Source organism: Xyrauchen texanus, chromosome 37 (genome assembly GCF_025860055.1).
Source record: "Xyrauchen texanus isolate HMW12.3.18 chromosome 37, RBS_HiC_50CHRs, whole genome shotgun sequence".
NCBI classification, from domain to species: domain Eukaryota; kingdom Metazoa; phylum Chordata; class Actinopteri; order Cypriniformes; family Catostomidae; genus Xyrauchen; species Xyrauchen texanus.
Window position 1 is genome coordinate 8708420 of NC_068312.1, and position 26914 is coordinate 8735333.

The 26914-nt window shown below is 43.4% G+C and overlaps 1 protein-coding gene across 1 annotated transcript in view; it reads left to right on the forward strand.

Annotated features, from left to right (window-relative positions):
- bmp1a (bone morphogenetic protein 1a) overlaps positions 1-26914 on the forward strand; it is a 100819-nt gene that overhangs the window by 31707 nt on the left and 42198 nt on the right. The window contains exons 4-6 of the mRNA XM_052108037.1: positions 1561-1678; positions 7690-7868; positions 21653-21758. Of these exons, the coding sequence (XP_051963997.1) occupies positions 1561-1678; positions 7690-7868; positions 21653-21758 (403 nt within the window). The remainder of the gene's footprint in view (positions 1-1560; positions 1679-7689; positions 7869-21652; positions 21759-26914) is intronic.

Genomic DNA, 26914 nt, shown 5'->3' on the forward strand with positions numbered 1-26914 from the left:
TTACTGGGGACCTTCTAACTTGGTCAATTACAGAATGATAAAATATAAATAGATACAAATAATAGATAATAATAGAAATATAAATTTAGTTAGTAAATAAATAATAAATTCGTTTTTCATAATTTTGGTCACAGCTTTTTAAAAATATAGATTATTTATATATACTATAGATTTATATAAAATATATAGAATTTATACTACATAAATTGCATATATAGAGTATACTGTGTGTGTGTGTGTGTGTGTGTGTGTGTGTGTGTGTGTGTGTGTGTGTGTGTGTGTGTGTGTGTATTACCATTTTAGCACTTATTATGCATTTCAATGTAAATCCTTGTAAAAAAGTACAACTTATATACATACGTATGAAATATACAATAAGTGCTAAAATGGTACTGTCTCTTTAAGACCAGTGGCTGGGACTTTGACAGAAGTGTTTAGTTCGAATGACTTCTTTTACAGCATCTGTACAATATGTAATTAGAATGAAAGTTTCTGTAAAGAACAGAAAGTCTAAAATCAGAACAATGGGATTTGAAGATTCGACATCGGGATCATTCAAATGAATATCGCGATTAAGCGGGAAATGTATATTTTTGCCAAACACATGAGAGAGGCCCAATGTGTCAGCTAGAGTAACCGGGTCAGTTTCAGTCTCTCTCTCTCCTCATCGAAGCGTCTCTGACTGCACTGAGGAACACAGCTCTTGAGTTTGCTCTTATTTAGACGACCTGCATATTCTTTATTGAAATTCTGGACATGATAACAAAACACAAATCGTTTAATGTCAATATCGATATAATGGATCTAAAGTATCGACACAATGTCATGAGAAAAATATCGTGATATATCGACATTGGATTGACCAATAGTTTTGGGACAGGTCATTTGGGAACATCCTTAATTAGCAAATCTGGTCATTTCCAATCAAATTGGAATATTTTTCCTTTTTTTAATTTTTTTATTATTATTATTATTATTTAAAAATACTATTTAAAAGTTTTATTGGAGTTTACACCCTGTCTACACCAGATGCAAACGTCACTTCTTGCCAAAATCGAATCACTCCCCAAATAATCAGTGACACCTTCTGCACTAGAAGCGTCCATGGCAGATAGAGCCAAATTGAGAGCCACAGATCTCTGGGATTTAACCAAATAGGGCCTTAAAAATCAGAATCTGTAAGAATTGTTAAATAATTGTAATACTTCTGGAGTTATATGCACTCCAACACTGAAAAAACATCACAAAAAAGAGCCTTTTCCGATTTTTGGACCTCCTCTGTTGGCATATAGTGCAACGGTTGTGCTACAGTTAAATGATTCTAGTAATAGACCTGCCTATCTCTGTGTACAAATACAATTATTATGCTTTAATAAATAATAGATTACTCATTTCATATCTGGGCTTTTAATGATCATTTATATCAAAAATTTGGTCGATTTGACATGGAATAACCCTGTAGTATTTTCCTAGCTTTACATCCAAAACAATATCAATCTATGATATGCCCCTATATACAAAGCAAAGTCAACTTTTGCATTTGTGTATGTGTGTTTACAGGTAGCCAGAGAGCCATATTCAGACAGGCTATGAGACACTGGGAGAAACACACATGTGTGACGTTCATTGAGAGAACAACTGAGGAGAGCTACATCGTCTTCACCTACCGGCCGTGTGGGTAAGTGTGTGTCATAACAGGCTTTCTAAAGGATATGTGCAAGTTCACAGGGGTGTGTATGAGTTGGTGTGTGTCAGTGTGTGAGAGAGTTTGCACAGCAGGAGAAGGGAACCTTTGACTCTTCCGTCTCTCGCTCATCTGGAGCATTTTCTTTTCTCTTTTCTTACACTTCTCTTTCTTTCTCTTCTTTTCTCATCTCGTCCTGATTTATCGCTCAAGTGGTTTTCCATCCTCTTCTTCCGATTTATTCACTGTTCTTGATTATCTTCTTTGTGTGCCAACAGAAGGTTTTTTGTGTATATGTGGGTGGCCCCTCATGTCTCGACCTAACGATCGTGGAAATACCAGGCGATTTTGTCACACTGCACATCACGGGACTGTCACCTGAACGTGTGTGTGTTTTATACTTACACAATGGCTCCCCATTGATGCTTCAGTAGTGTGTCAGCAGTCCAGAGCTCAGCTTGTCATTCACAACAGTTAAGAGACTTTTCAGACCCCTGGATACCATGTTAGCACGTTTATTTCCCCTTAAAGGCATAGTTCACACAAAAATGAAAATCCTCTCATCATTTACTCTCCCTCATGCCATCTCAGATGTGGATGACTTTCTTTCTTCTGCTGAACACAAATGAAGATTTTTAGAAGAATATTTAATCTCTGTTGGTCCATGAAGTGCAAGTGAATGGTGACCAGAACTTTGAAGCTCCAAAAAGCATATTAAGGTAGCATAAAAGTAATCCATACGACTCCAGTGGTTTAATCCATGTCTTCAGAAGTGATATGATAGGTGTGGGTGAAAAACGGATCAACATTTAAATCCTGTTTTACTATAAATCTCCATTTTCAAACAGCCCTATAAGCGCTGTTCTCTCCTAAGAGCTCTACTTCTTCTGTTTTTGGCGATTTACATTCTTCTTGGTATCAATAATTTAAAGTAAAAACGGACTTAAATATTGACCTTTTTCTCACCCAAACTTATCATATCACTTCTGAAGACATTAACCAGTTGAGTCGTATAGATTACTTTTATGCTGCATTGATGTGCTTTTTGGAGCTTAAAAAAATCTGGACAACATTCACTTGCATTGAATGGACCAACAAAGCTGAGATATTCTTCTAAAAATCTTTATTTGTGTTCTGCTGAAGAAAGCAAGTCATACACAACTGGGATGACATGAAGGTGAGTAAAGAATTTTTGGGTGAACTAATTCTTTAAGTTCATTTTGTCTGCTATTGTGAGTTTGAAGGGGCCATTTAATAAGAAGTATAATTTTTCTTGATCTTTTGAAATAAAACACTGTGTCCTACCTGATCAAAGGTATCTTGTCCATGAGTTTTTGTCCTAACCAGTCGAGAGAATGACAAGTGACAAGGGACAAGACATTCCACTCTTAAATCCCATTGGTCCAAAATGTTGCTTTTCGTAACTGTACATTAAACATCAAATATGTTCTGATTTGCTGTGATTTTGCGGTGTTTGCATTTGGTGCGGTGAAACAAATTGCTTGTCACTGGAATCTTATTGCATCACATCGGGTTAGGATACGATAAAAGACATTTGATGACATATACTAAAGTTTTAAGCGCAAAGCTCACCCCCAGTCCACCCAGACTATTAAAGTAAGCTGAAAAAATAGGCTATTCCAAAATTGTTAAGGTTTACTAGTGATCAACCGATATGCTTTTAAAAAAAATGAATATCATGAACATGGGCTTGGGGTAACTGCATCCACAGATGTAAGTTAAGACTTTACTATGCAAAGCAGAAGCCCTACATCAACACTGTCCAGAAGCACCCATGACTTCTCTGGGCTGGGTCCCATCTTAGATGGAAAGTAGAACAGTGGAACTGTGTTTTTGGTCGGAAGAGTCCACATTTAAAAACAAAATTGAAAAACACAGCCGTTGTGTTCTCCGGTCCAAAGAGGAAAGGGATCATCCAAACTGTTATCAGCATCAGGTCCAAAAGCCAGTGTCTGTATGGGCCAGGGGTGTGTCAGTGCCCATGGCATGGGTAATTCGCACATCTGTCAGGGCACCATTAATGCAGACAGATATGTACAAATCCAGTACCGTCTTTTCCAGGGATGTACCGGCATTTTCCAGCAGGACGACTTCAAACCACATACTGGCCGAATAAGCAGAGAGTGCGGGTGCTAGATTGGCCTGACTGCAGTCCTGACCATCTCCAATTGAGAATGTGTGGTGCATTATGAAGCACACAATACGGCAGCTAATACTCCGTACACTTGTGCAACTAAAGACCTGCCATCCATCTAATGGATAATTGGGGGAAAATTCCACTTTCTATACTTAAACTTCTATACTTAAGTCTTCAGTGCCTAAATGTTTAATTAGTGTTATAAGACAACAAAAAAAAACACTATTTTGTGCAATTTAGATGGTACATAACAGCTACTGCTGGTTTCTCTTTAGTCATCCAATTTTAGTAATTTGATCAAACATAGGGAAATTATTTTCTTTTAATCACACTTATTTTAAAGATGAAAAAAAGATGAAAAAAAAAAAACATAAAATTTTTTGCTATTTGTAAAGCGACCTTAAGTTTGTTGAAAGGCGCTATATAAAATAAACATATTATTATTATTATTATTATTAATTACAAATGCAAGATTTTCTTTATTAGCATCCATAAAGTCAGCTTCACAATCCACATTTTAATCCACTGATTTCCTCAATGAACTTGATTATAAATTAAAGACCCCCTGCAATGGTTTGATGAATGGTTTCCTTTCCAGTATTGACGAATCTCCTATTGAAACAGGGCTCGTCTCTATGCATTAAAAAGTGAATAGCCTTTAGGTTCAATCACATCCTGGGGAGTTGCTACTTGCTATTGCTAGTTAAAAGCAGGTGGTATTTATAATGTTTGGAGAGGACACATTTGAATTCAAGAGAGAATTGTTGGACCAGAATTTGGATACACACCTGTGGACAAAATGCAGTACATTTTAAATGCGTTATATCTGCTAAAATAAAAAATTTATTTAGTCAACTTTTAGTAGTACACTAGCATATACTGTATATGGCCTCAAAGCTGGACTAAAAGCCGTAAAACTCCTTTAATATTGAAAAAGCAATATTGACACAGACAAATGTAACAGGGACTGTTTGCTTTCTCACTGTCTAATAAGTAGGCTTGCCATTGCAGTCAAGCAGCGAGAGGAAACTTCATGAAAAATACCACTGTGCATGCTCTGTCAGTCATTTTTAGTTCTCTGGATGTACAGGGGGCCTTTGTGTCACTCTGCAGGTCATGATGGCCACACAAAAAAAACACTGTGTGTGTGTGTGTGTGTGTGTGTGTGTGTGTGTGTGTGTGTGTGTGTGTGTGTGTGTGTGTGTGTGTGTGCGCTTCGGTTAGAGTGGCGATACATTAAGCTTTTTCCCCATTGCAGGCAGCGGTAGTGACAAATAGGGAACCCATGCTCGAATGGACTTGTGTGTATTGGCAATCCCTGTCTGTGCTGTGCAAAGTTCAAGGCAGAGTTTCTGGAGCGAGCCGCTGGGTGCTTCGTAATTTAAGAGTGTTCTAGTGCACCCACACAGGCTGTGTGTGTGTGTGTGTGTGTGCGCGTGTGTGCATGCCGATCAGAAGCGAGCTCTCAGCAGCCTTTCTCCCACACATCCCGTGCCCTTTCAGAAAGGCATTATTTGATTGTGATTTATACACGACTTCTTGCTGGTGTGATACACACAACCTGTCTATCTGGACTTTGCAACACGTTAGCTCTAAGCAAACGTATAAAGCAAACGATGAATGACATTTGCACTTTATATTCGGTTTAAGATTAGGTAACTTTTGTAGCTCGTGTGTTGTTAAAGATCCTATGAAATCAAAATGTTTTAGAGAGTTCTGTGGCTTTTAGCCCATGTCTGTTTGCTTTGGAGGCATTGGCTAGTATACTCCAAATAGTTAACCAAAAAATATTTTAACAGGCCAAAAATATTGATGACTCATCTTGCACTACACAGATATTTGTCCAATTGAATGTTCTAAAGAATGAGAAGGTCCATCCCCCATAATACCACATGCAACCGATTAGCAAGTAGCAAATCATGGTTCATGGCTGTGATGTAAACTAAAGGCTGTTGGCTCTTAAAAAAAGGAGACAAGCCCTTTCATATGTTTCATAGTGTATCCACCAAATATACAGTGGATATAAAAAGTCTACAAACCCCTGTTAAAACAGCAGGTTTTTGTGATGTAAAAAATGACTTTTTGCACATTTTAATGTCAAAATTACAACCTATGCAATGCCACTAAAACCAAAGTGACACATTTGAGAGAATAAAAATAAAACACTTTACTGCATAAGTGTGCACATCCCTTTATAATTGGGTATGTGGCTGTTTTCAGAATCAACCAATCATCAAGCTCGTGTGAAATGTAGTACAATCCTGTCTTTTCCAAATAAATCTCAGCTGTTCTTGTAGGATTTTTCTGACATCTTCTTGGTTGCATGCTACTACAAGAGCCACGGACCACATAGAGCTTACAAAGCATCAACGGGATCTCATTGTCGAAAGGTATCGCTCAGGTGAAGGCTACAAAAAAATGTCCAAGGTATTAGATTCATTACCATGGACACAGTGAAGACAGTCATCAACAAGTGGAGAAAGTATGGCACAACAGTGACATTATCATGAACAGGACGTCCCTCCAAAATTGATGAGAAGACAAAGAGAAAACTGGTCAGGGAGGCTGTCAAGAGGCCTACAGCAACATTAAAGGAGCTGCAGCTCTTTCTGGCCAGTACTGGTTGCTCCCAACGTGTGATGACTGTCTCCAGTATTCTTCATCTGTCTGGGCTATGGGGTAGGGTGGCAAGATGCAAGCCTTCTCTGACTAAAAAATTCCCATCTAAGCCTGGCTAACCTATATCCAGTCTCCCAAAACCATGTGGAAAATGTGTTATGGTCTAACGAGACCAATATTTAACTTTTTGCCCAAAATTTGAAAAAGTATGTTTGGTGCAAAAACAATACCGCACATCAGCAAAAGATCACCATACCCACAGTGAAGCATGAAGGTGGTGGCAGCATACTGCTTTGGGGCTGCTTTTCTTCAGCTGGGGCTTTAGTGCAGGTGGAGGGAATCATGAATAGCTCCAAGTACCAGTCAATTTTGGCACAGAACCTTCTGGAGTCTGCTAGAAATCTGAAAATGAAGAGATCTGTCAGCATGACAATGATCCAAAGCACACATCCAAATCAACAAAAGAATGGCTTCAGCAGAAAAAGATTCATGTTTTGGAATGGACCAGCCAGAGCCCAGACCTGAATCCTATAGAAAATCTGTTGGGGGACCTGAAGAGGGCCGTACACAGGAGATGCCCTCGTAATTTGACAGATCTGGAATGCTTTTGCAAAGAAGAGTGGGAAAATATTCCCAAGTCAAGATGTGCCAAGCTAATGTACTCCTATCCAAACCGACTGAGTGCTGTAATAAAATCAAAGGGTGCTTCAACTAAGTATTTGTTCAGGGATGTGCACACTTATGCAGTTAGATTATTAAGTTTAGATTTTTTCTCTGAAATGTGTCACTGACTGTGGTTTTCAGTGGCATTGCACAGTTGGAATCGGTCTGTGGTTACCGAAATTTAAATCACTGCCCCCAGTGGCCAATGCTGGAAGTGTTGTTGAACATATGGGCATGAGTGAGCTCCAGGTAAAATGTCCACATAGTGGCACCAAATGAGAGTTGTGTTTTTTGTTGTAAATGATGTAGAATGACCCAAACCTAAACATCAGTGGAGTAAAATGTTTATTTTAGAGCAAAAATGCAACCTCAATATTGTGCTACGTATTGTGCTAATATGTGAACGCGATTACATCTTGGTTCCCATGGGACTAGAACCGGTGTCTCTGAGTAGCGCTAGACAGAAATGTGTTCATGCTATTCATGTGTCGCTTGTCAATGATTTGGTTGATTTCAGTGTACATGAACTTTCAGATGTCATAATGCACCACATTTTCCTCTGCAGGTGCTGTTCGTATGTTGGCCGGAGAGGAGGGGGTCCGCAGGCAATATCCATCGGGAAGAATTGTGATAAGTTTGGAATTGTGGTGCATGAGCTCGGGCATGTGATCGGATTCTGGCATGAACACACGCGACCCGACAGAGATGATCACGTCAGCATTATACGGGACAATATTCAGCCAGGTAGGACAGGAAAACTGAAAATCATAACTGAATTAAAATATCTACAGTGGCCCCAAAAAGTATTTGGACACTTGAGCCAAACTTAAAAGTGTCTGAATGACATTGAATTAGATTACAAAGTATCAAACCAAGTTGCATTTGCAATGAAATGATGCTTGAGCTTTTCTCCGAACTAACTTCACTTTACTGGTACATTTTTGCCAGGACATTGAATGAACTGACAGGTCCAAAAGTCATTTTAGTGGATGTTGTGCACATGTTCCACTAATATTTCACAACAGGAATGCATCCAAATCCTTCTGTTTTCAGTTTGAATAGTAGACCTATATATTTAGTTTTATCGTTTCAGACCTAACAAACATGTTTATGTGAAATGTTTTGATTGGTCTATCTCTTAATTTAATTTCTTCACATTTCTAAGTATGGCTTAAGTGTCCAAATACTTTGGATTCAGGTGCAATGTCAATTGTCAATATAGATGACATAACATGTACTGGTTTAGAACTAAAACTGTCCTGATTAAAAGCAGAAGATTTTGTAGAAAGGAGTCAACTGAGGCCAACAGTCTAACAACAAGCACAAAAGATGATTTTGTGCCAACTTTCAGAGAACATAAGCAGCTGTTACACCACATGCTTGGAACAACATGGCCCACTTTATTAAACAAATTCTTGCCGGATGAGTTCAGCACAACCTAATTGTGTACTGTATATATCTCATTTATAATTCTGGCCAAGTATTTGATTTGAAACCTTTGTTGTTACCTAATAGCCCGCTAACTATTGGTCACATCAATAACATTTATTTACAGTGGCCCCCAAAATGCATTTGAACACTTAAGTAATGTCTTTCTAGCAAGTCAGTCCACTGTCGGCCATCTTTGGAATGCTCCTTGAAGGCTATTTCCAGTCATGCCAGTGCAGCTCCTATCTTCTTGAATGGGGAAAATCTCAAAAACTGTTGGTCAAGATTACGATCAATGAACATATTTCAAATCAGCAATAAAATCTGACAATACCGGAATCATCAATTGTGATTCTTTACCTCATGTTATGCTAAACAACGCAATTTTCCCGGCTTGTATAGCTAATGCGTATGATCGTTCTAGAGTTGATTGACCGGTGATGTCTGTATCTAAAAGGTTATTGGCTCTTTTAAATGTAAAGTGGAACTTCCTTTCTACATCTACATTAAGATGCGTCTTGGGTAATCCGATAACTTGTGGTCGGGCGAGACGCATCAGTGTTTACACCTGGTGTTAAGATGCGTCTCAGGTTATCCAATCACACGTCATCAGGAGAGACGCATCACTGTTTACACCTGATGTTAAGATGAGTCTCGGGTTATCCGATAACTTGTGGTCAGGTGAGACGCATCACTGTTTACACCTGGTGTTAAGATGTCTCGGGTTATCCGATCACACGTGGTCGGGCAAGATACGTCACCATTTACGCCTGGTGTTATCCGATCACACGTGGCCAGGCGAGACACATCACCGTTTACACCTGGTGTTAAGATGCATCTCGGTTATCCGATCACACGTGGTCAGGCGAGACACATCACCGTTTACACCTGGTGTTAAGATGCATCTCGGTTATCCGATCACAGCGTGGTCAGGCGAGACACATCACCGTTTACACCTGGTGTTAAGATGCGTTTCAGGTTATCTGATCACACGTAATCAGGCGAGACGCATCACTGTTTACACCTGGTGTTAAGATGCGTTTCAGGTTATCTGATCACACGTAATCAGGCGAGACGCATCACTGTTTACACCTGGTGTTAAGATGCGTTTCGGGTTATCTGATCACACGTGGTCAGGCGAGACGCATCACTGTTTACACCTGGTGTTAAGATGAATCTCGGGTTATCCAATCACACGTGATCAGGCGAGACGCATCACTGTTTACACCTGATGTTAAGATGAGTCTCGGGTTATCCGATAACTTGTGGTCAGGTGAGACGCATCACTGTTTACACCTGGTGTTAAGATGCGTCTCGGGTTATTACGATCAATGAACATATTTCAAATCAGCAATAAAATCTGACAATACCGGAATCATCAATTGTGATTCTTTACCTCATGTTATGCTAAACAACGCAATTTTCCCGGCTTGTATAGCTAATGCGTATGATCGTTCTAGAGTTGATTGACCGGTGATGTCTGTATCTAAAAGGTTATTGGCTCTTTTAAATGTAAAGTGGAACTTCCTTTCTACATCTACATTAAGATGCGTCTTGGGTAATCCGATAACTTGTGGTCGGGCGAGACGCATCAGTGTTTACACCTGGTGTTAAGATGCGTCTCAGGTTATCCAATCACACGTCATCAGGCGAGACGCATCACTGTTTACACCTGATGTTAAGATGAGTCTCGGGTTATCCGATAACTTGTGGTCAGGTGAGACGCATCACTGTTTACACCTGGTGTTAAGATGTCTCGGGTTATCCGATCACACGTGGTCGGGCAAGATACGTCACCATTTACGCCTGGTGTTATCCGATCACACGTGGCCAGGCGAGACACATCACCGTTTACACCTGGTGTTAAGATGCATCTCGGTTATCCGATCACACGTGGTCAGGCGAGACACATCACCGTTTACACCTGGTGTTAAGATGCATCTCGGTTATCCGATCACACGTGGTCAGGCGAGACACATCACCGTTTACACCTGGTGTTAAGATGCGTTTCAGGTTATCTGATCACACGTAATCAGGCGAGACGCATCACTGTTTACACCTGGTGTTAAGATGCGTTTCAGGTTATCTGATCACACGTAATCAGGCGAGACGCATCACTGTTTACACCTGGTGTTAAGATGCGTTTCGGGTTATCTGATCACACGTGGTCAGGCGAGACGCATCACTGTTTACACCTGGTGTTAAGATGCGTTTCGGGTTATCTGATCACACGTGGTCAAGGGAGACGCATCACTGTTTACACCTGGTGTTAAAATGCGTCTCGATTTATCCGATCACACGTGGTCAGGTGAGACGCATCACTGTTTACGCCTGGTGTTAAGATGCGTCTCGGATTATCCGATTACACGTGGACAGGTGAGACGCATCAATGTTTACGCTTGGTGTTAAAATGCGTCTCGGATTATCCGATCACACGTGGTCAGGTGAGACGCATCACTGTTTACGCCTGGTGTTAAGATGCGTCTCAGGTTATCCAATCACACGTGATCAGGCGAGACGCATCACTGTTTACACCTGGTGTTAAGATGAGTCTCGGGTTATCCAATCACACGTGATCAGGCGAGACGCATCACTGTTTACACCTGATGTTAAGATGAGTCTCGGGTTATCCGATAACTTGTGGTCAGGTGAGACGCATCACTGTTTACACCTGGTGTTAAGATGCGTCTCGGGTTATCCGATCACACGTGGTCGGGCAAGATACGTCACCATTTACGCCTGGTGTTATCCGATCACACGTGGTCAGGCGAGACACATCACCGTTTACACCTGGTGTTAAGATGCATCTCGGGTTATCCGATCACAGACGGGAAGCATCACTGTTTACACCTGGTGTTAAGATGCGTCTCGGCTTATCCGATCACACGTAATCAGATGGGACGCATCACTGTTTACACCTGGTGTTAAGATGCGTTTCAGGTTATCTGATCAAACGTAATCACGTGAGACCCATCACTGTTTACACCTGGTGTTAAGATGCGTTTCAGGTTATCTGATCACACGTAATCAGGCGAGACGCATCACTGTTTACACCTGGTGTTAAGATGCGTTTCAGGTTATCTGATCACACGTAATCAGGCGAGACGCATCACTGTTTACACCTGGTGTTAAGATGCGTTTCAGGTTATCTGATCACACGTAATCAGGCGAGACGCATCACTGTTTACACCTGGTGTTAAGATGCGTTTCGGGTTATCTGATCACACGTGGTCAGGCGAGACACATCACCGTTTACACCTGGTGTTAAGATGCATCTCGGTTATCCGATCACACGTGGTCAGGCGAGACACATCACCATTTACACCTGGTGTTAAGATGCGTCTCGGCTTATCCGATCACACGTAATCAGATGGGACGCATCACTGTTTACACCTGGTGTTAAGATGCGTTTCAGGTTATCTGATCACACGTGGTCAGGCGAGACCCATCACTGTTTACACCTGGTGTTAAGATGTGTTTCAGGTTATCTGATCACACGTAATCAGGCGAGACGCATCACTGTTTACACCTGGTGTTAAGATGCGTTTCAGGTTATCTGATCACACGTAATCAGGCGAGACGCATCACTGTTTACACCTGGTGTTAAGATGCGTTTCGGGTTATCTGATCACACGTGGTCAGGCGAGACACATCACCGTTTACACCTGGTGTTAAGATGCATCTCGGTTATCTGATCACACGTGGTCAGGCGAGACGCATCACTGTTTACACCTGGTGTTAAGATGCGTTTCGGGTTATCTGATCACACGTGGTCAAGGGAGACGCATCACTGTTTACACCTGGTGTTAAGATGCGTTTCGGGTTATCTGATCACACGTAATCAGGCGAGACGCATCACTGTTTACACCTGGTGTTAAGATGCGTCTCGGATTATCCGATCACACGTGGTCAGGTGAGACGCATCACTGTTTACACCTGGTGTTAAGATACGTTTCGGGTTATCTGATCACACGTAATCAGGCGAGACGCATCAATGTTTACGCCTGGTGTTAAGATGCGTCTCGGATTATCCGATCACACGTGGTCAGGCGAGACGCATCACTGTTTACACCTGGTGTTAAGATGAGTCTCGGGTTATCCAATCACACGTGATCAGGCGAGACGCATCACTGTTTACACCTGGTGTTAAGATGAATCTCGGGTTATCCAATCACACGTGATCAGGCGAGACGCATCACTGTTTACACCTGATGTTAAGATGAGTCTCGGGTTATCCGATAACTTGTGGTCAGGTGAGACGCATCACTGTTTACACCTGGTGTTAAGATGCGTCTCGGGTTATCCGATCACACGTGGTCGGGCAAGATACGTCACCATTTACGCCTGGTGTTATCCGATCACACGTGGTCAGGCGAGACACATCACCGTTTACACCTGGTGTTAAGATGCATCTCGGTTATCCGATCACACGTGGTCAAGCGAGACACATCACCGTTTACACCTGGTGTTAAGATGCGTCTCGGCTTATCCGATCACACGTAATCAGATGGGACGCATCACTGTTTTCACCTGGTGTTAAGATGCGTTTCAGGTTATCTGATCACACGTAATCAGGCGAGACGCATCACTGTTTACACCTGGTGTTAATATGTGTTTCAGGTTATCTGATCACACGTAATCAGGCGAGACGCATCACTGTTTACACCTGGTGTTAAGATGCGTTTCGGGTTATCTGATCACACGTGGTCAGGCGAGACGCATCACTGTTTACACCTGGTGTTAAGATGCGTTTCGGGTTATCTGATCACACGTGGTCAAGGGAGACACATCACTGTTTACACCTGGTGTTAAGATGCGTCTCGGATTATCCGATCACACGTGGTCAGGTGAGACGCATCACTGTTTACGCCTGGTGTTAAGATGCGTCTCGGATTATCCGATCACACGTGGTCAGGTGAGACGCATCACTGTTTACGCCTGGTGTTAAAATGCGTCTCGGATTATCCGATCACACGTGGTCAGGTGAGACGCATCACTGTTTACGCCTGGTGTTAAGATGCGTCTCAGGTTATCCAATCACACGTGATCAGGCGAGACGCATCACTGTTTACACCTGGTGTTAAGATGAATCTCGGGTTATCCAATCACACGTGATCAGGCGAGACGCATCACTGTTTACACCTGGTGTTAAGATGAGTCTCGGGTTATCCGATAACTTGTGGTCAGGTGAGACGCATCACTGTTTACACCTGGTGTTAAGATGCGTCTCGGGTTATCCGATCACACGTGGTCGGGCAAGATACGTCACCATTTACGCCTGGTGTTATCTGATCACACGTGGTCAGGCGAGACGCATCACTGTTTACACCTGGTGTTAAGATGCGTTTCAGGTTATCTGATCACACGTAATCAGGCGAGACGCATCACTGTTTACACCTGGTGTTAAGATGCGTTTCAGGTTATCTGATCACACGTAATCAGGCGAGACGCATCACTGTTTACACCTGGTGTTAAGATGCGTTTCAGGTTATCTGATCACACGTAATCAGGCGAGACGCATCACTGTTTACACCTGGTGTTAAGATGCGTTTCGAGTTCCCTATCAAGAGGTCTCTCCTATTGCGTAAGTAGCTTACGCTATGGGAAAACTCCGTTTCTCAAGAAATATTGAAGTCTTTATGTAAAACGCATTGCAGCTGCACAGCAGACAGTAATGAGCGAGGCAGCTCGGTCATTGGCTGTGCTGCGGCAACTGCTCGAACCAATGACGGGGCGACTCTGAACGCGCGACCAATGGGCGTGTGCCTCGTGTTCGCGCGCTCAGAGCCCGCCGAAATTAGCATAGCCAGGCTATATAATGGGCACCCCGTCATACGAGTTCCTTTAGATTTAATCTCCTTCAGTGAAGACCTCCTCTTCGCTGGATCCTCCGGATTGTTGGAGTCTTTCGCCCGCCGTTGACAAGCCTACAGCAGGACTGCCAAGAGGACGCCCGGCGCCTTCAGCCGCCTTCGAAGCCTTCTGCTACGCCATCCGGCGCGCATCACTATATCCTTTTTACTAAGCTACTTTGCAAGTGTTTGCCTTTGCAACACTTTTTGTATTTAGTAAAAGAGCAAATTCGAGGCATTGTTCCAAATGCCTTTGACCTGCGCCTCGTGCAGAGGCCTTCTTCCTGACAGGGACCATCACATTATCTGCACTCGCTGCCTGGGACCTGACCACGCAGAAGCTGCTTTCACTCGAGGCGGATGCCCCGAATGTGACTCCCTGGGCCTCAATGAGCCGCGCGCTCGCTTTGCCTCCTTCGCCGCGAACGAGCCTGCCACCACTGTGCTGCCGTCCCCTCTGTTCGAGCCGCGCAAGAAAAAAGCGCCGCTCACGGAGGCCGCCAGAGCACGCGGACTTCAGTGACGTCACGCCTGGCCAGTCCCTACGTGCTTTACCACCACCCGAGAACTCCCCGCCGCCAGTCCAATTAACGCAGACGGACCAGCACCCCTCCAACAGAGCGGTGGGTCTCATCTCGTTCGGCGCGCCAGGGGACGACGGTGAAAAGGTTGACAGCCTTTCCAATTGGCGCTGCATCCGACGACTGGCCGGGCTCGGCCTTCGACCCCACGCCGTCGACATTAGCGGACACGAGCACGGGCACCAGCACGGTAAGAGAGTTCGCTGAATGCTTCACTGCAGCGAGCAAAACGTGTAAAACATTACCCAGTCCCCTTACAGGTGGCTGGAAATGTCTGTACAGCAGTCAATGGGCCAGTCACAGAACTCGCTCACCTGCAATCAAATGCCGTTTTAACGGCAACACACAGAAATCACAGAGTCATTTTCTGCCTGTGTCACTAAGGTCCGCGTCCACACTAAAGTCGACTCCACATATCAATACTGTCCAAACAGTGCCGAATACTTTCCCAGCTCGAGCTGGATGCCCCATAAATGTAGATCGTATGCCTATTGTCATGTATGCACCACTACACACAAGCACTGTTCCCACAGTTATAAACACTTCCCCAGTAAAAGCGGGAAATACTATAAATGTAGCGGCGTGCCTGCTGTCCTGCACGCACCCCTACACACAAACACTGTATGCATGGCCAAAAACCCGCCGCTAGCGGGAGGCTTTATGAAAGTGGCGCGCGTGCCTACCACAGTAGATGCACCCCCACCCATAAGCGCTGCCCATACAGTTCCAAACAGATCTCTGGCTCACGCCGCGAGCATCATAGATGCGACGCGCGAGACAAGAAACTCCCCGCTAAGAGCGGGAAGCTTTATGGAAGTGGCGCGCGTGCCTATTACAATGTATGCACCCCCACCCGTAAACACTGTCGTTTCAAACATTTCTCCGGCGTCTGCTGCGAGCATTACGGAGATAGCGCGCGTTCCTGTAATCTCACATGCACCCCTGCACTCAACAAAGCTGCTCAGCGCGCGCCCGCGCCTCTGAGAGCTGTAAGCTCAGTGTTAGCACATTTTCTGCCTGCGTCACTAAGGGGTCACGTGTCCACACTAAAGTGCGCACTCCCACAGTTACAAACACTGTATGCATGACCAAAAACACCCGCCCATGAGCGGAGGCTTTATGTAAGTGGCTAGCGTGCCTACTACAGTATATGCACCCCCACCCATAAGCCTGCCCATACAGTTTCAAACAATTCTCTGGCTCATGTCGCGAGCATCACAGATGTGACGCACGAGCCAAGAAACTCCCGCTAAGAGCGGGAAGCTTTATGAAAGTGCCGCGCATGCCTATTACAATGTATGCACCCCCACCTGTAAACACTGTCTATACAGTTTCAAACATTTCTCCGGCTGCGAGCATTACGGAGATAGCGCGATGCCTGTAATCTCACACGCACCCCTGCACTCGGCACTCAACACAGCTGCTCAGCGCTACCAGCTCTCTGAGAGCTGTAAGCTCAGTGTTAGCACATTTTCTGCCTGTGTTACTAAGGGGTCACGTGTCCACACTAAAGTCGCGATTCCCACAGTTGCAAACACTGTATGCATGGCCAAAAACACTCCGCCATGAGCGGAGGCTTTATGAAAGTGGCGCGCGTGCCTACTACAGTAGATGCACCCCCACCCATAAGCGCTGCACATACAGTTTCAAACAGTTCTCTGTCTCATGCCGCAAGCATCACAGATGCGACGCAGCGAGTCAGAAACTCCCGCTAAGAGCGGGAAGCTTTATGAAAGTGGCGCACGTGCCTATTACAATGTATGCACCCCCACCTGTAAACACTGTCTATACAGTTTCAAACATTTCTCCAGCTCACGATGCGAGCATTACGGAGATAGCATGCGTGCCTGTAAGCTCACACGCACCCCTACACTCGGCACTCAACACGGCTGCTCAGCGCACACCTGCGCCTCTGGGAGCTGTAAACTCAGTGTTAGCACAAGGCAATTTGCCGGTGGGGCCCATACGTCACTGCGACACACCCCCAGCCAACATTCAGCCCATATCTGTGCGAGCAAAAGCCTGGGAAAAAATCCCCGACATGTCAAAATGGGTTTTGAACATAATAAAACAAGGTTACTCACTTCAATTCGCTCACAGACCACCCCGCTTTCAGCGGTGGTCGAGACGAAAGTGAGGAAAGATGTGTCACATGTTCTACGCACCGAGGTGCTCGAACTGATAGAGAACGGCGCTATAGAAACTGTTCCTCCCTCTATGAGCGAGGCGGGTTTTTACAGCTGCTATTTTCTCGTCCCGAAAAAGGACGGTGGCCTCCGCCCCATCGTAGATCTCAGACATCTGAACAAAGCTTTTATGAGTCGCTCGTTCAGAATGTTAACAACCAAACATATCCTCGCGCAAGTTCGCCCCGGGGGTTGGTTTCTATCAGTGGATTTGAAAGACGCTTACTTTCACATTCGATAAGCCTCATCACAGGCCTTTTCTGAGATTCAGCTTGAGGGACAGTTATACCAGTACACAGTACTACCATTCGACCTATCATTGGCCCCCGTACATTCACGAAATGTATGGATCGCGGCACTTTCCCCTGAGACAGCGGGAGTGCGAATACTGAATTACCTCGACGATTGGCTAATCATAGCACAATCAGAGGGTCAGTTAACGACGCACAGATCTTGGATTATCAGCCATCTAGAATGCCTGGGTCTGAGAATCAATTTTGCAAAGAGCGTGCTATCCCCAGCCAGAATATCTCTTCTGGGAATAGTGATAGACTCAGTGCAGATGACAGCGCCTCTCATCAGAGCGGCGCTCTCTATTCGACGCCTTGCAACATCATTCAGAAAGGGCGCTACGCCCCGTCAAACGATTTCAAAGAATGCTCGGTCTCATGGCCTCGGCATCAGCTGTACTCCAGCTAGGATTGTTGCACATGCGTCCTCTCCAGCGCTGGCTCAAGAGCCGTGTCCCCACTCACGCAGCGGGCGCTCGGGCCACTTTTTGATCAGAGCGAATCACGGCTGTATAAAAGCCCTGACGCCCTGGAAAGCCGTCAACTGGTATCAAACCGGCGTGAGTCTGGGCGTAAATACGTGGAGAAAAATGATCACGACAGATGCCTCCAAAATAGGATGGGGGCCCTTTACGAGGGCAGGCCTGTATCCGGCTTTTGGTCAAACCCGAAAAGCGCCTACATATAAACTGTCTGGAAATGAAAGCGGTCGCCTTGGCTCTCAGAGCCCTGCTTCCGTACCTGAAAAGCGAACACGTCCTGGTCCGAACGGACAACATGACGGTAGTTTCAGTATATAAATTGCCAGGGTGGACTCAGGTCCAGCTCCCTGCACTCTATGGCCAGGAGCTCATCTTATGGTCACAACACCACCTGCGCTCGCTGAGAGCAGCGCATGTGCCAGGCCCTGAACCAGGGAGCAGACATGCTGTCCAGAGACAAGGTTCTCCCAGGAGAATGGTCTCTCCACCCCTGACGGTTCAGTGGTTATGGCAAAACTTTGGCGAGGCAGAGGTCGACCTCTTCGCCTCCAGGAAAACGCGCAATGCCCCTTTTCTTCTCAAAGAGCACGGACGCTCGCCCAAGTCTGGCCGAGCCGCCCCTTGTATGCTTTTCCCCGATCACGATGCTACCTCAGGTCATCAGTCGGATCAGGGAAGTGAGATGTGCAGTGCTCCTGGTAGCCCCACTCTGGAACAACCAAACGTGGTTTCCAGAACTGATGCAGATGATGCAATCTGCCCCATGGCCGATTCTGTTGAGGCTAGACCTCCTCAGGCAGGCCAACGGGATGATTCTTCATCCCCGCCCGATCTGTGGGCCCTCCATGCATGGCCCCTCAACGGGTTCCCGAGAACCTCCCCAGTGGAGTTTTGAGCACCATCACTGAGGCGCTGAGCACCCTCTACGAGGCTTATATGCCCAAAAGTGGAAAGTGTTCAGTGACTGGTGTGATACCAAGAGCTTGAACCCCAAATCGTCGCGAGATACCAAGTGTACTCGCCTTTTGCAAGAGCTGCTGGAGGCGGGCCGCACACCCTCCACGCTCAAAGTCTATGTGGCTGCCATAGCGGCCACACAATCCTGATAAAGGACGTTCAGTAGGGAAAACGACCTAATCATTCGCTTTCCTAAGATGCGCTAAGAGGATGAACCCTCCTCGCCCCCTCGGTGCCGATCTGGGACCTGGCCACGGTCCTGGACGCACTCAAGAGTGCCCGCTCGAACCTCTCCGAACCGTGCACCTTAAACAGCTCTCGCTCAAAACTGCGCTCTTGCTGGCGTCGCCTCAGTCAAGAGAGTGGGCGACCTGCACGCGCTGTCATCAAGCTGCTTGCCTGGAATTTGGACCTAACGACTGCAGAGTTGTCCTTAGGCCAAAGCACGGGTATATTCCTAAAGTGCTCTCCACACCCTTCAGAGCACAGGTGATATCTCTGGCAGCTTATCGTCCCCAGCAGACTAAAGCGACGCTAATTTACTCTGCCCGGTCAGGGCGCTCAGAGTATATTTGGAACGTTCTGCCCTGTTCAGACAGACGGAACAATTATTCGTGATGCTTTGGCGGCCGCACTAAAGGTCTCGCAGTCTCAAAGCAAAGAATATCGGCTGGATAGTGGATGCTATAGCGCTAGCTTATGAAGCCAAGGGCCTTCAATGCCCCTTAAGCGCCAGAGCTCACTCTACGAGGAGCATGGCCTCCTCGTGGGCTTGGTCGAGTGGGATACCCATTGAAGATATTTGTCGTGCGGCGGGCTGGGCCTCGCTCGACATTTATCAGGTTTTATAACCTACAGGTCCCCTCATTGCATTCCAACATTCTATCAGCCTGACTGTAGAATGGACTGGAGTATGTATATGCTGAGCATTATCTCCTCCCTTACAAGGTCCGTCTCTGACTGATTTAAAGGATTTTTATGCATATCAGTACATAGAAAACTCAGTACATAAGATATGTGCTTGTGTTTGTACTATGAGCTCCACCATGGACCACCTTGGAAGGGCTCTATACTATCCCATTATGTAGCTCGCCGTTGGCCGCTCGTGGAATAATCACTTTGCTTTAAGGCTCAGGCATCTGCCTCTGGCTTTATAGAGCTGAAGTCAGCACGCACGGCGTTTTACATGGTGTTCCCATAGCGTAAGCTACTTACGCAATAGGAGAGACCTCTCGATAGGGAACGACTCGGTTACTAACGTAACCTCGGTTCCCTGAGAGGAGGAGCGAGTATGCGTAAGCCGTGCTTGTGCTTGGTCAGTTAGCTCAGTCGATTGAACCTAAAGGAACTCGTTTGACGGGTGCCCATTATATAGCCTGGCTATGCTAATTTCGGCGGGCTCTGAGCACGCTGAAATCAAGGCGTAGCGCCATTGGTCGCAGCGTTCAGAGTCGCCCGTCATTGGTTCGAGCAGTTGCCGCAGCACAGCCAGTGACCGAGCTGCCTCGCTCATTACTGTCTGCTGTGCAGCTGCAATGCGTTTTACATAAAGACTTCAATATTTCTCGAGAAACTGAGTTTTCCCATAGCGTAAGCTACTTACGCAATACTCGTTCCCTCCTCTCAGGGAATCGAGGTTACGTTAGTAACCGAGTCGTTATCTGATCACACGTGGTCAAGGGAGACGCATCACTGTTTACACCTGGTGTTAAGATGCGTTTCGGGTTATCTGATCACACGTGGTCAGGCGAGACGCATCACTGTTTACACCTGGTGTTAAGATGCGTTTCGGGTTATCTGATCACACGTGGTCAAGGGAGACGCATCACTGTTTACACCTGGTGTTAAGATGCGTTTCGGGTTATCTGATCACACGTAATCAGGCGAGACGCATCACTGTTTACACCTGATGTTAAGATGCGTCTCGGATTATCCGATCACACGTGGTCAGGTGAGACGCATCACTGTTTACATCTGGTGTTAAGATGCGTCTCGGATTATCCGATCACACGTGGTCAGGTGAGACGCATCACTGTTTACGCCTGGTGTTAAGATGCATCTTGGGTTATCCAATCACACGTGATCAGGCGGCACCAACAATCATGCCACAGTCCAAATCACTGAGATCACATTTTTTCCCTATTCTGATGGTTGATGTGAACATAAACTGAAGCTCCTGACCCATTTCTGTGTGATATTATGCACTGCACTTCTACCATATGATTGGCTGATTAGATAATCACATGGATGATGGTTGGTGCCAGTTGGACTGGTTTGAATATTTCTGTAACTGCTGATCTCCTGGGATTTTCACACACAGCAGTCTAGAATTTACTCAGAATGGTGCTAAAAACATCCTGTGAGCGGCAGTTCTGTGGACAGAAATGCCTGGTTTGAACTGACAAAGCCTACAGAGCAGGTGGTTTTAATGTTGTGGCTGATCGGTTTGTGTATGTTTATATACTTTGGGCGGCTTCCAAAAATGCCAGCAAATAGGAAATATGCGGTTTGTGTTGTGTTGCCATGCTAACCACGCAAGAATACTTGGGAATGCTCCCATAGTGCATTCTGGGTACACAATGCTCTGAATTTATTGAATGTGTCCTGTAACAGAATAATAAATCATCTGGACGGCATCTGAAAAAATCCATGAATTTTTAAATAAATTGTAAAAGCAGCCTTTTTGTTACGAATTATTGTTACAATAAACTTCCTGTCTCTGTAAGATCTCATTCTTGGTTTGATATCATAGGACAGGAGTACAACTTCCTGAAGATGGAGCCTGGTGAGGTGGACTCACTCGGAGAGGTCTATGACTTTGACAGTATCATGCACTATGCAAGAAACACTTTTTCCAGGTAAGAGCCTGCTCTCAAGAGTATTTCATTCCCCATTTCACTATGATTTTATCTGCAGGCATGATGATTTATGCTATTGCTATGCAGAAATTCACAGCTGTTAAAGGGATAGTCCACCCTACACCCTACACCCTCGTCATTTACTCAACTCATAGTGTTCCAAACCTTTTTGTTCTGTAAAAAACACAAAGGGAGATGTTTAGCAGAATAATGAAGCTGCCCTTTTTTGTAAACAATTCAAACTTATAGTGACAATGGGAGGCTGTGAATCTTCAAACAGGACAAAAAACATCATAAAATTGGTCCATATGACTTGTGCTGGGCCATAACCACATAAACATCGAGGGGAGAAAATATTTTTGTTGTAATAGTTATAGTTCAACCAGATTTATATTGCATCATTGTTCGCAACAGCTTATATCTATCAGTTTTGTTCTGTGACAGTGGAATCTCTCTGAAGCACACATCTTTTTATCAGTAGTCTCAAGGTGACCTCTTGATGTGGCATCAGCAGTTTTGAGACAGTCATGGCTATCTGAGCATCTCTCTCCTATTACATTAATTCTGCTGAGCTTTCACAGCAGCTTTTGTGCTTCTCACTTGACAATCAGTTCTTCATAGAGCAATCTTTGTGTGTGAGTGTGTGAGTGCGTGTGCGAGTGAGTGTGCAGTGAGTGCGCGAGTGTGCGAGTGAGTGAGTGAGGGAGCGTGTGCGAGTGAGTGTGCGAGTGAGTGAGAGAGAGAGAGATAGAGAGAGAGAGAGAAATGGAAAGTTTCAGAACAGATTCCATCTAGTTTCAAATCTTTTGGTTGATCCGTTCGCTCAGTGTCAGCAAGTCCCTGTGTTGTTCTCTGCATGACACTGTGGCACTAGGGCTGGGCAGTATTACCAAAATCTTTGTGAAGGACTTTGTTTGTGAAAGCACACATCCACATATGTGCTCGTTTAAAGGATCGAACACTTAATATTTCTGTATTTTGTAGTCTACTCCATTCATTTCCAATGGCTGGTCATTTTTGACCGGGAACACAACAAGTGTAACAAAGTGAAAAAAAAACATAATATGTAAAGAATATATATATTTTTTTTTGTCTTTTCAGATATGAATGAATAAATGTATAATGAATATATGTGAATAAAGTCAAGGAAATTGTATTCCAATTGGATTAAGTGAAAAAAAAAAAAAAAAAATTGTCTGGGTCAAAATGACCAGAACACAACATAGCGGTTAATTAAAGACCATAATAGGTTAAAAGTTACAAATGCTCAATAAACCCAATAAAATAGTTTATTATTAATAGTAATCAGAAAAAACAATTCTTCTACCAAGTAATTTGGTTAATTATCCCAACTGTAGGCTTTTTAGGATCGGAAAAATATTTTTTTATAATATTGGACGATACTGCCAATTAAATACTTTACAAATTAAAGATACTACATTTGCTTATTTACTCAATTTAATTGAACATTGATGGTCACAAACCAAAAAAATATTATTCATAAACGAATGATACGACTCATGAATAGCCTCACAGAATGCAATACTTAAGTAAAAGGCTGAAAAAGAAAAACTAATATTATGCATAATTCCTATAATTTCTGATTTGATGGGTCTTGTTTGACAGCGTTGTAAAATAGCTAATATACGTTCACCTTTATCCTCACATGAATTTTGTTGCGTTTTTCAAATTACGATGTAGTAAATTTCAACATTGCTCAGAAACCATAAATACTGTAGATGTTTACTGTTTTACTAGAGGAAAAAATTATCTAATGTGGATTTTCTTGATAGAAAAACATTTTGTGCTTTGTAACAGGTGCATTTAAAAGGGCTAGAAATAGCAATTTAGCTTAGCAGAAAGCTAAATGTTCACATGAACATCTTTTTCTGAACGTATGTGGATTCTTTCTATTAAAGCTCCCAAAAGAAAGAGTCCTTCAGCGATGTCATATCCACCTTTTCACTCATAACAGTGTGAAAGCGCCCTCTGTCTGCTCGGATGAATGTAACACATTTGTTTCACTGCTGTTTGGTTTGCTCTTTGGATTGGATAAATGTTTTCAACTAAAGAGACAAGTCATCTCTTTAGTAATCAAAATACTTTCTGTATGTAACTGTATTCTGAATACCAATAATTTAAATGTTAACTGTAATGGAATAGACTTTATTCCCAGGAGTGCCATCTTTGATTTTTGACTGGAAAGACAACAAGGCTTTGAAGGATAGACATACAGTCTCTTCAATTGGATGTATTGCAGTTTAAATTGGTTTTGGATCGTTTTGCGGAGGAAACATTGAAAAAATGTATTTACAAGAACATTCAGTAGACATAAAAATCAGATGTGATCTAGGAGCTTTATACCGTGCGTACCATTGAAGAGATGGTAAGTCTCTCCCCCACAGCCTTGTTTTCAAAGATGGCGTGGGGAATTTGGTCATATATGCAAGTGATTTACCTTTTTTTTTTGTTGAATATTCTAAACATAAAATATACTTGCTGTGAAGCCTCTCAACAACCACAACAATCACACCAGTCATCCAACAGATTCCCATTCAGAGCGACACACAGAAGCATCCAGGGTCAATGCCCTGCTCAAGGGCATGTTGACCGATCTACCACCAGGCCAAATAAAACATGAACCTGAACCCCCCCAAGATCCTCCCACTGTTCCGTCCCTCAACCATTCAAGACCCATCCCACAGCCCCAAAACCCCCTCAACAATTGTTGAGATTGTTCAAATGAAGATTGCGATTCACAGGAAAATCTATATTTGTTACCCAGCCCTAACCTAAACACAGCTTTGCATTATGCTTAACAACACCCCTTAGCAACCAGGTCTTTGTCACTCTCAAATGTATATTAAGTAAAGCAGTCCTCCTCACTTAAAGGAATATTCTGGGGTCAATACAAGTTCAAATCAATGGATAGCATTTGTGGCATAATGTGCATTATGGCAAACATGTATTTAGACTTGTCCCTTCTTTCCTATAAAAAAAAATCTGGGTTCCGGTGAGGCACTTACAATGGAATTGAATGGGGTTAATCTGTAAAGGTTAAAATACTCACTGTGTCAAAATTATAGCAACAATATGTTAATATGATTTTAGTGAGAGAAAATGGCTTACTAACATTTTCCGTGTAAGGTTTTACAACTTTGTTGCCATGACGACATACCTACACAATGCCATTAGCCCTAAAATTACTGTAAAAATGATTTAAACAATTTTAAAGCTCAAATAATTCCCCTTTTTAACAGAAGAATTAATGTAAGTGTTTTATCAAATTCTAAGCTTCAAATTGCTGCCTTGAAAAACTCCAAATTTGGCCCCATTCACTTCCATTGTAAGTGCCTCACTGTAACGTCAATTTTTGCTTTTTCTTTTAAGAAAAGGATGGACGAGTTGAAATAATTTTTTGTGGTAATCAATATTATACCATACTCCTTATACATATACTCCTTATATTCTAATCCAATTAGAATATTCCTTTAAACTTAGATAAACCCACAGTGTCATAAACCGTAGAGCAAAATCTATGGTAGTGCCCAACCCTATGTGGCACTACCATTTGATGGAGCCTATAAACCTGGCCTTTGGTTTAGGAATTGGACTTTATTTTTACAACAGTCCATTACCACACCACAGCCTCTTGTAAAAAGGAATAAATAAAAAAGAAGCATCCTTTCTTTCTTGTCATGTGTGCTATCGTATATCTTTGAGGCTGGTCTTTCTATCCGTTCTGTCACATGTCCTTGTGTGTGAGGTGGCTGCCGTTTGGATCTTGCAAAGCGGTCCTTGTGAAGACAGAGTTGCTCGGCTATTTATCTCAGTGTTATGTTTATGTACATAAGAGGATGTGGCAATTAATGTAATGAGAGTTTTTAAAGTGCTCTTGGTATCTCCATGCTCTCCAGATGTCATATGACAGTGATTTAAAAGCTGCTATTTCTCCATTTTATGTCAATTAAACACAGCTTGTTCACACAAGGAGGGCAGAAATATGTTCTCCTGTCCTTAAAAGTCTTCTAGTGTGTATATGAGTGTTTTACCTTGTACATTAAAATGGTGAGAACAGATATCAGCTCCTTATAAAAACCAGGCAATGGAACAAATGTGTTTACATGAGACCACATTTGAGATTATCTGGGTTTTCTCCAATGTTGATATCCAAACATAAACAAACATGAAAACAACACGTACACATAGAATATAACATCACAATGCTGATAAAATTGTTTACATGCAAAAATAAATGGGGTTAATGAGCAAAAATGTACAATAGGTGTGCCATTCTTGATTTGCTTTAACGGTTCATGAGTTTTCCCTGATTGAAGAACACCATTTAATTGGTTTACATGACCTAACATTGTTTGTTAATGAAGGTGTAAAGTCATGCATGTAAATACACACATTGTCATTTCAAGATGGCAAGGCCATCAGAAACAGGGAGCTTTAGGATTTCGAGTTTGGTTTTTGTGTGGACTGGTTTGAATCTAGTGGTTATTTGCTCTGTAATTAAAGTTCAATTCACATTCAATCCAAATGAAATGACATATAAGCAGTACTTTCCATATACAGTATATGAAAAAAGTAAATTGGCTACGATGTAGTGGTGCTGTAGTGACTAAGTTAAAGGCATTTAACTGAAATCTATGATGACATTCATGTTTCAGAAGCACTGCTTTTTTCATAATAATGGCACTAACGCTAAATGTTTTATCTTTGTGCATGTGTCTCTGTGCCCCAATAGACTGACTGACCTCTTTTCTCATCCACAGACTCACAAACACTTTCATACACAAACTAAAACAATTCATTTCTGTCTGTGACGTCTGTGAAACCACACAGAGACTCATCCTATCATTTGCAAACTACTCTATCACAATGACTCTGGCTTTGAGCAAGTAAAGCTGGCTAGCTTTATTCTAGACACTAATTGAGATCAGTTTTGTTCCTCTGCATGTTACCTGTTGTTTTGTTGGAATTCAGGGCAACAGTCCGGTTCCGGAAGTAAAAATCCCATAAACTTTTAAAAGACAAGACCTACTGTGAGCGCCTAGGCTGTTAATCGATGGTATATGCATCTGCTGAAGCTATCAGTTCACATTATTTCAATTGTTTTGTTTTTTTCATGTTTAATAGTGCCATTTCTG